This window comes from Staurois parvus, unplaced genomic scaffold (assembly GCF_062004578.1).
Source record: "Staurois parvus isolate SC_StPar_1 unplaced genomic scaffold, SC_StPar_1.0 ptg003048l, whole genome shotgun sequence".
In the NCBI taxonomy this organism is placed as follows: Eukaryota; Metazoa; Chordata; class Amphibia; order Anura; family Ranidae; genus Staurois; species Staurois parvus.
In genome coordinates this window covers 84-10845 of record NW_028320844.1, presented here as the reverse complement: position 1 = coordinate 10845, position 10762 = coordinate 84, and the positions used below count along the sequence as shown (strand labels likewise).

The 10762-nt window shown below is 52.2% G+C and overlaps 1 protein-coding gene across 1 annotated transcript; it reads right to left on the bottom strand.

Moving 5' to 3' along the window:
• Nucleotides 1–2598: 2598 nt before the first annotated feature.
• Nucleotides 2599–10539, bottom strand: LOC149428671 (fascin-2-like). The gene is made up of 3 exons (XM_089667127.1): nucleotides 10443–10539; nucleotides 5311–5499; nucleotides 2599–3582 (listed from the first exon to the last, which is right to left on the bottom strand). The coding sequence occupies exons 1-3, from the start codon at nucleotides 10537–10539 to the stop codon at nucleotides 3377–3379; spliced, it is 492 nt and encodes a 163-aa protein (XP_089523253.1). The 3' UTR covers nucleotides 2599–3376.
• Nucleotides 10540–10762: the final 223 nt, after the last annotated feature.

The window sequence follows — 10762 nt, the reverse complement described above, 5'->3', positions numbered from 1 at the left end:
CCAATGTAAGGGACATTCTTCCCACCGACCCCCCAATGTAAGGGACATTCTTCCCACTGACCACCAATGTAAGGGACATTCTTCCCACCGACCCCCCAATGTAAGGGACATTCTTCCCACTGACCCCCAATGTAAGCGACATTCTTCCCACTGACCCCCCCAATGTAAGGGACAATCTTCCCACTGACCCCCAATGTAAGGGACATTCTTCCCACTGACCACCAATGTAAGGGACATTCTTCCCACTGACCCCCAATGTAAGGGACATTCTTCCCACTGACCCCCAATGTAAGGGACATTCTTCCCACTGACCCCCAATGTAAGGGACATTCTTCCCACTGATCACCAATGTAAGGGACATTCTTCCCACTGATCCCCAATGTAAGGGACATTCTTCCCACTGACCCCCAATGTAAGGGACATTCTTCCCACTGATCCCCAATGTAAGGGACATTCTTCCCACTGATCACCAATGTAAGGGACATTCTTCCCACTGATCACCAATGTAAGGGACATTCTTCCCACTGATCCCCAATGTAAGGGACATTCTTCCCACTGACCCCCAATGTAAGGGACATTCTTCCCACTGACCCCCAATGTAAGGGACATTCTTCCCACTGATCCCCAATGTAAGGGACATTCTTCCCACTGACCCCCAATGTAAGGGGCATTCTTCCCACTGACCCCCAATGTAAGGGACATTCTTCCCACTGACCACCAATGTAAGGGACATTCTTCCCACTGACCCCCAATGTAAGGGACATTCTTCCCACTGACCCCCAATGTAAGGGACATTCTTCCCACTGACCCCCAATGTAAGGGACATTCTTCCCACTGACCACCAATGTAAGGGACATTCTTCCCACTGACCCCCAATGTAAGGGACATTCTTCCCACTGACCACCAATGTAAGGGACATTCTTCCCACTGATCACCAATGTAAGGGACATTCTTCCCACTGACCACCAATGTAAGGGACATTCTTCCCACTGATCTCCAATGTAAGGGACATTCTTCCCACTGATCACCAATGTAAGGGACATTCTTCCCACTGATCCCCAATGTAAGGGACATTCTTCCCACTGACCCCCAATGTAAGGGACATTCTTCCCACTGACCCCCAATGTAAGGGACATTCTTCCCACTGACCCCCAATGTAAGGGACATTCTTCCCACTGACCCCCAATGTAAGGGGGGCATTCTTCCCACTGATCCCCAATGTAAGGGACATTCTTCCCACTAATCACCAATGTAAGGGACGTTCTTCCCACTGATCCCCAATGTAAGGGACATTCTTCCCACTGATCACCAATGTAAGGGACATTCTTCCCACTGATCACCAATGTAAGGGACATTCTTCCCACTGACCCCCAATGTAAGGGACGTTCTTCCCACTGACCCCCAATGTAAGGGACATTCTTCCCACTGACCACCAATGTAAGGGACATTCTTCCCACTGATCCCCAATGTAAGGGACATTCTTCCCACTGACCCCCCAATGTAAGGGACATTCTTCCCACTGACCTCCTCCAATGTAAGGGACATTCTTCCCACTGACCCCCAATGTAAGGGACATTCTTCCCACTGACCCCCCCAATGTAAGGGACATTCTTCCCACTGACCCCCTCCAATGTAAGGAACATTCTTCCCACTGACCCCCTCCAATGTAAGGAACATTCTTCCCACTGATCACCAATGTAAGGGACATTCTTCCCACTGACCCCCCAATGTAAGGGACATTCTTCCCACTGACCACCAATGTAAGGGACATTCTTCCCACTGACCCCCAATGTAAGGGACATTCTTCCCACTGATCACCAATGTAAGGGACATTCTTCCCACTGACCCCCAATGTAAGGGACGTTCTTCCCACTGACCCCCAATGTAAGGGACATTCTTCCCACTGACCACCAATGTAAGGGACATTCTTCCCACTGATCCCCAATGTAAGGGACATTCTTCCCACTGACCTCCTCCAATGTAAGGGACATTCTTCCCACTGACCCCCAATGTAAGGGACATTCTTCCCACTGACCCCCAATGTAAGGGACATTCTTCCCACTGACCACCAATGTAAGGGACGTTCTTCCCACTGACCCCCAATGTAAGGGACATTCTTCCCACTGATCACCAATGTAAGGGACATTCTTCCCACTGACCCCCAATGTAAGGGACGTTCTTCCCACTGACCCCCAATGTAAGGGACATTCTTCCCACTGACCCCCAATGTAAGGGACATTCTTCCCACTGATCCCCAATGTAAGGGACATTCTTCCCACTGACCCCCAATGTAAGGGGCATTCTTCCCACTGACCCCCAATGTAAGGGACATTCTTCTTAATAATCGGGGTAACAAGGCATTATTCCCAAAGGTCACCGGCATAAGAAGACTGCCTTTCATTGATCACCATTGTGGTGGCTCCCCAAGACATGAACATTATTTCAGGGGTTCCCCGGGGTAAGCTGGGTCTCCCACAGCTCATCACAAAGGGGCCCCATTCACATGTGTGGTCCCAGTGTACAGTCCCTCTTCCTGGAGATCTGCTGTGCAGGGGATTGGAGGAAGATTACATAAACAAAGATTTCATTGAACTAACAGTAGTTTAAATGGTTTATTTCTTTTTTCTATTATTACATCTAATGGGTGTTTTTTTTTTGTTTGTTTTTGTAATATTTGCCGGAAGTTACACTTCTGGGATTTCCCCCATTAAGTCTTCAAATACCACAGAGACCCTCGTCCAGACGGGACGCACAAATTGCCCTCAGACCCAACCAGAGGCCAAACAAAGAGCGACTGATGAACTCTCCGTTGACTTTTCATCAGATTTAATGATTTTGTGAATTCAGCACCTTCTATAAATTATATGTACAAAAAAAAAGAAGAAAAGTCTCCATCCCATTTACCGGCATAAAGGCGGAGCAGCAGGTTTGAGCGGATTTCCTCGGGGTATCTAGTACCTCCCGACAAAGCTGCGTTGGTGGCCACTGTGTGGGCGGTTTATTGGGGTGGAGGCCGCCATAGTTGTCCTAGCTAATGGCTCTTCTTTCTATAGGGAAGGCGGCCCTCGCGGACGGCGCGCTCTCACGTGTACAGGATCTAGTTAGAAATCTCTTTATCTAGGCTAATAAAATGGTAATAAGACAGTGACATGCATTTCCCATGATCCTACTGGGGCAGTATTCGTAAAGGGTAAGTGAGTCCATAGAGAATTGCTCCCCCTGAGCTGTACACAGAGCTATGAAGCCTCTAATTGTGGGCTTTTTCAATCTCCCCAATGAAGGTTTTTGGGGGGAGACCTCAGTCCTCCCCCGACCCCTCACCCTCCAAGCAAATCATCTAAAGTCCTCTATAGCTAAACTGTAATGGGGAGGTCAGTCAGTATTCCCATAAGGTAGCAGCGTTCGCTGATTCTGCATCGGCCTTCAGCGTGCCCGCCTGGTCGCCGCGTAGATATTTTCCGTTTTTGCCTTTGATGGCCACACGGTTGTACTCTCGGAACTCAAAGAAGAAATCTTCAGACATGTCGCCGTCTGTGCAGACTGTGCCATTGCTGGAAGTGTACCAGAACTTTCCACCCTGACCTGTAACAAGAAACAGAAAGCTGTTCAAGATGGCGGTTCAGGGGAGACATGTCAAGAATGGTAGTGACCCTGCTGCTTACAAAGTAATGGCCTTGGCTGTAATTGAACATTAGTCCCTGTTTCCCATGCCACTTATCTACCGCAAACCTACCACTGCTTGAAGATTCTCCAGCACCCGTCCATTCCAGGTCTATCAAAAGTCTGGTCCTCCTCTGATCTTCTGACAATTTGGGTCTCTCCAAAGCCCTGGCTCTCCTCTGAGCATCTAACACTTTGGGTCTATCAAAAACCTGGCCCCCTCTAAACATCCAGAATGCAGGTCTATCAAAAGCCTGGTCCTCCTCTGAACATCCAGATTCCAGGTCCATCAACAGCCTGGTTTTCCTTTCAGCATCTCACAACTCCAGGTCTACCAAAATTTGGCCTTCTCTCAGCATCCAAATTTCAGGTCTATCAAAAGTCTGGTCTGCAGGACCAGGCTTTTGACTGACCTGGAATCTGGATGTTCAGAGGGGGCCAGGCTTTTGATAGACCTGGACTAGCTGGAGGCTCAGAAATGGACCAGACTTTTGATAGACCTGGAATAGCTGGAGGCTCAGAGATGGACCAGACTTTTGATAGACCTGGAATAGCTGGAGGCTCAGAGATGGACCAGACTTTTGATAGACCTGGACTAGCTGGAGGCTCAGAGATGGACCAGACTTTTGATAGACCTGGACTAGCTGGAGGCTCAGAGATGGACCAGACGTTTGAGAGAACTGGAATAGCTGGAGGCTCAGAGATGGACCAGACTTTTGATAGACCTGGACTAGCTGGAGGCTCAGAGATGGACAAGACGTTTGATAGACCTGGACTAGCTGGAGGCTCAGAGATGGACAAGACGTTTGATAGACCTAAGGGTGTTTATGTACTGAAGCTGGAGAGTGCAAAATCCGGCTCACTTCTACACAGAGACCAATCAGCTTCTAACTTCAGCTTGTTCAAATAAGCTTTGGCAATAAAACCTGGAAGCTGATTGGTTTCTATGGAGATGTGAGTCTGATTTTGCACTCTACAGCCTTAGGAAACAAACCCCAAAGTGTCAGATGCTAAGAGGAGACCCAGTCTGGACACCTTCTAAGCATTTTATACTTCCAGGTCTATTGAAAGCCTGTTCTCCTTCTGAGCTTCTGGTTCTATTGAAAGTCTGATCCTCCTCTGAGCTCTATTATCCCCACCACTGACCCCTTAGGTCAGTACAGGACACAGCAGTAACATAGGTGGTGAAGGATGGAACCACACAACTCAGCGGGGGAGCAGGCATTGGACACACCCAGACTGTCTGATGCAGAAGATTCCTCGCCGTTGGTTATGTGGTAGCACAGGACAGGTATTAATGGAGAGGTTTGGGGTCAGTAAAAGCCCACCATACAGTACACACTCATGCTTCTGCTGCAGCTGTCCCATGCCGACTCTACGACTGAGAGCTGAGTGGTCTCCTGACCACTGATCGGTCATCTCTCCAGCAGCTCATTGTCAGGCACCTGCTCTGCACCTTCAGTGCCAGGCTGGGGAGGAGGAAGCCAGAGAGTAAAGGACAATACAGTAGACAGGGGATGTAGGGGGGTAGGACAGGGGATGTAGGAGGGGTAGGACAGGGGATGTAGGAGGGGTAGGACAGGGGATGTAGGGGGGGGAGGGCAGGGGATGTAGGGGGGGGGTGGGGGGGGATGTAGGGGGGTAGCTGACCTTTGATTTGATACGCTCCGTTGTTAAAGATGATCTGGAAGACGTCATAAGAGGAGCGGTTTGCATCCAGCGTGTTGGAGGTTTTATGGTAGCAGACGAAGCCCAGGTCCCCCCGGAGAACCAATATCGGTCGGTTGATCAACTTCAGTGTGAACTCCTCGTCTTCTCCTATGGAAACAAATGGAGGAACTCAGGATTCTGGAAAAAGTGAGCCTGGCCCCTCCCACCTCCATACTGGTACTTTAATGTGACGACCAATCAGAAGGAGCACAGCTGAGCTTGACTTCTAAAGGGAAAGTCGAGATTTGCATACTCCTTCAAATGGCGTTATCTCTGCATCTGCTGATCTCTTCCACACTGACAGTAATCTCTGTGTATCCACTTTCCCACTTCAGAGACCTCAACCTACCCCCCCCCCCCCACATCACAGTCCTCAGTATACCCCCCCACATCACAGTCCTCAGTATACCACCCCCCCCCCACATCACAGTCCTCAGTATACCCCCCCACATCACAGTCCTCAGTATACCACCCCCCCCCCACATCACAGTCCTCAGTATACCCCCCCACATCACAGTCCTCAGTATACCGCCCCCCCCCCCCACATCACAGTCCTCAGTATACCGCCCCCCCCCCCCCACATCACAGTCCTCAGTATACCCCCCCCCCACATCACAGTCCTCAGTATACCCCCCCACATCACAGTCCTCAGTATACCGCCCCCCCCCCCCACATCACAGTCCTCAGTATACCGCCCCCCCCCCCACATCACAGTCCTCAGTATACCCCCCCCCACATCACAGTCCTCAGTATACCACCCCCCCCCCCACATCACAGTCCTCAGTATACCCCCCCACATCACAGTCCTCAGTATACCACCCCCCCCCCACATCACAGTCCTCAGTATACCCCCCCACATCACAGTCCTCAGTATACCACCCCCCCCCCACATCACAGTCCTCAGTATACCCCCCCACATCACAGTCCTCAGTATACCGCCCCCCCCCCCCACATCACAGTCCTCAGTATACCGCCCCCCCCCCCACATCACAGTCCTCAGTATACCCCCCCCCCACATCACAGTCCTCAGTATACCCCCCCACATCACAGTCCTCAGTATACCGCCCCCCCCCCCACATCACAGTCCCTCAGTATACCGCCCCCCCCCCCCACATCACAGTCCTCAGTATACCCCCCCCCACATCACAGTCCTCAGTATACCACCCCCCCCCCCCACATCACAGTCCTCAGTATACCCCCCCCCACTTCAGAGACCTCAACCTACCCCCCCTCCCCACATCACAGTCCTCAGTATACCCCCCCACATCACAGTCCTCAGTATACCGCCCCCCCCCCATATCACATCCTCAGTATACCCCCCCCACATCACAGTCCTCAGTATACCCCCCCACATCACAGTCCTCAGTATACCGCCCCCCCCCCACATCACAGTCCTCAGTATACCCCCCCACATCACAGTCCTCAGTATACCGCCCCCCCCCCACATCACAGTCCTCAGTATACCCCCCCCCCCACTTCAGAGACCTCAACCTACCCCCCCCCCCCACATCACAGTCCTCAGTATACCCCCCCACATTACAGTCCTCAGTATACCACCCCCCCCCACATCACAGTCCTCAGTATACCCCCCCCCCACTTCAGAGACCTCAACCTACCCCCCCCCCACATCACAGTCCTCAGTATACCCCCCCCCCACTTCAGAGACCTCAACCTACCCCCCCTCCACATCACAGTCCTCAGTATACTGCCCCCCCACATCACAGTCCTCAGTATACCGCCCCCCCCACATCACAGTCCTCAGTATACGGCCCCCCCCCACATCACAGTCCTCAGTATACCGCCCCCCCCCCACATCACAGTCCTCAGTATACCGCCCCCCCCACATCACAGTCCTCAGTATATACCCCCCCCACTTCAGAGACCTCAACCTACCCCCCCACATCACAGTCCTCAGTATACCCCCCCCCACTTCAGAGACCTCAACCTACCCCCCCTCCACATCACAGTCCTCAGTATACCGCCCCCCCCCCCCACATCACAGTCCTCAGTATACGGCCCCCCCCCCACATCACAGTCCTCAGTATACCGCCCCCCCCCCCCCACATCACAGTCCTCAGTATACTGCCCCCCCCCCACATCACAGTCCTCAGTATACCGCCCCCCCCACATCACAGTCCTCAGTATACCGCCCCCCCCACATCACAGTCCTCAGTATACGCCCCCCCCCCACATCACAGTCCTCAGTATACCGCCCCCCCCCACATCACAGTCCTCAGTATACCGCCCCCCCCCACATCACAGTCCTCAGTATACGCCCCCCCCACTTCAGAGACCTCAGTCTACCTCTCCCCCACATCACAGTCCTCACTATACCCCCCCCCCACACATCACAGTCCTCAGTATACGCCCCCCCCACTTCAGAGACCTCAGTCTACCCCCCCCCCACATCACAGTCCTCAGTCTACCCCCCCATTTCAGAGACCTCAGTCTACCCCCCCCCCACATCACAGTCCTCAGTCTACCCCCCCATTTCAGAGACCTCAGTCTACCCCCCCCCCCCCACACATCACAGTCCTCAGTATACCGCCCCCCCCACATCACAGTCCTCAGTATACCGCCCCCCCCCCACATCACAGTCCTCAGTATACGCCCCCCCCCACTTCAGAGACCTCAGTCTACCTCTCCCCCACATCACAGTCCTCACTATACCCCCCCCACACATCACTGTCCTCAGTCTACCCCCCCATTTCAGAGACCTCAGTCTACCCCCCCCCCCCCCACATCACAGTCCTCAGTCTACCCCCCCATTTCAGAGACCTCAGTCTACCCCCCCCCCCCACACATCACAGTCCTCAGTCTACCCCCCCACTTCAGAGACCTCAGTCTACCCCCTCACTTCAGAGACCTCAGCCCCCCTTTTTCACATCAGTGTCCTCAGTAGCCACCTCCTTCACATGAGAGTCGTAAGCCCCACTTTCCCTTATCGGAGCCCTCAGTTCCCTCTCCCCTCACCCCCCCCCCCCATCCCCCCCCATCAGAGTCCCACCTATGGCTGTGGCAGTGGGCAGGAGGCACAGCAGGTCTGAACAGACTTGCACCTCCTTCTGAACGCCGGCCACCACCTTGGATTAGAGTCATGTGTTTCCATAGTGCTGATGGCCGGCCCACCTGCACCACCAAAGTGCACCCCTGACAACCCAAGATGGCACACCAGGATACCGGGGCACCCTGGGTGAGAAGCACTGCTTTGGAGTCACCTTTCCTGAGCAACCCCGCCACTGCTTCCTCCATCAGAGTCGCCACCAAAATACCCGATGCCACCTAATGTTAGAGCTCAGAGGGAGCAATGGTGTCACCCCTTCTGCCATGTGTTCAGCCACTAGACCCAAGCGTTGCATCATGGGAAAAGGTCCGTCCTCTGCGCTGGTGACCATAGATGAGGAAGCAGTGGGGAAGTGCCGGAGAGGGGGTCTCTGTGGCTTTGTCCTCAATGGGCCTGGTGACAACTGAAGTCTCGGATTGTTAGACCAGCTTCTGTAGAACCGTCCTACTGGAAACCAGGACTTGATCACCCGTTGCAGCCAGTGGCTGCTGCTCTGATCATTGTATTCTGATAGGTGGGGGGGGGGGGGGGAATCAGGCCTGCTATACAGACAGAGGGAGGAGCTACAAATCTGTACATGAAATTTATCACTGAAATATGGAACAGCAAATACATGGACTGTGAGATCCATCTGAGGTCACGTTCAGGTAAACGGAACCAAAACCAGCAAAATGCCGACTTCTGTTTTTTTGTAGCCGGTGATGTGATTGTACGTCCGCTTTCCTGCTGAACGGAACCCATCAATACAAAATGGTGTGAGATGGCCAAAATAACCGGACTTTCCCTTCGACTATCTGAGCCCCAGGCAAGGCTTACATCAGGGGCCTCCACGGTTGTCACTACAAGGGCCACACTGCATAGTTTACAAAGAAGCAGACCAAAAAATCCCCATCAGAGTACCCAACAGAGTCTCCTCTTATGTCAGGGTCCCCACCACATCCCCCCCTACATCAGAGTACCCAACAGAGTCTCCTCTTATGTCAGGGTCCCCACCACATTCCCCCCCGACATCAGAGTCCCCCCCCTACATCAGAGTACCCAACAGAGTCTCCTCTTATGACAAGGTCGGGGAGGATGGGGAAGGGGAGTGTTGGGATTGTGGCAGCTGTGGTGGTGAGGGCAGGTGGACTGAGGTGGTGTGGACACCTGACCATCACACTTATATAAGCTTGTTGGACATCCTATTCCGAAACCATGGCCATTCATATGGAGTTGTTCCCTCTCAATGGTCAATAATATGAAGCTGTCATCCCATGACCATTAAAATAGAGTTGACTTAATGGCCATTAATATGGAGCGGGCCCCACCCGTTGCTCTTCTGTCTACCCCATGGTCAACTATATGAAGTTGGCCCCAGTGACCATTAATATGAAGTTGCACGCCATGGCCATTCATTTGGAGTTGCTCCACTTCATGGCTATAACTTCTCCACTCTTCTGCGAAGACTGTTCACAGGATTTTGGAGGGTGCCTGTGGGAATTGGAGTCCATTTGTGAGGTCAGGTACTGATGATGGATGTGAAGACCTGGCTCACCATTGGCGTTCCATTTCATCCCAAAGGTGTTCAGTAGGTTGAGGTCAGGGCTCTGTACAGGACACTCGAGTTCCTCCACACCAAACTGGTCATCCATGTCTTTATGGAACTGGCTTTGTACACAGGACACAGTTTGGTGAAGACCCTTTTCTGTTCCAACATGACAGTTACCACAAGGTAGGAAGAGCATTATTGTCTCCAATGTCTTTGTATGAGTATTACAAGGACCCTTCACTGGAGACACCTGAACTCCATCATTTGGAATGTGTCACATACATTTGAAGATATGGAGGTGTGATGGGCAGTTGTCCACAAATATTTGGCCATGTACAGTAGTATAGAGTGTCTATGTCCTTCGGGCCATATAGTGTATCAGTTTGGAGTGGAATGACCCTTTTACCATTAATGATATAGTTCTTTAATTATGAGCCTCTAAGGTCAGGTACTGACGTTGGATGAGATGACGTAGCTCACCATCGGTATTCCAATTCATCTCAAAGGTGATCAGTACGTTGAGGTCAGGGCTCTGTACAGGACACTCGATTTCCTCCACACCTAACTGGTCCTCCATGTCTTTGTGAAGCTGGCTTTGTACACAGTTATGCTGGAACTGAAAAGGGTCTCTACAAGACTGTTGCCACAAGTCTGGAAGGGCAGGGGAGGGTTAGAGCCCCTGTCATCCAAAAGAACATCTGTGAGGTCAGGTACTGATGTTGGATTAGAAGACCTGGCTCATCATACAGTTCACTCCAATGGTGTTCAGTATGGTTGAGGTCAGGGCTCTGTGCAGGACA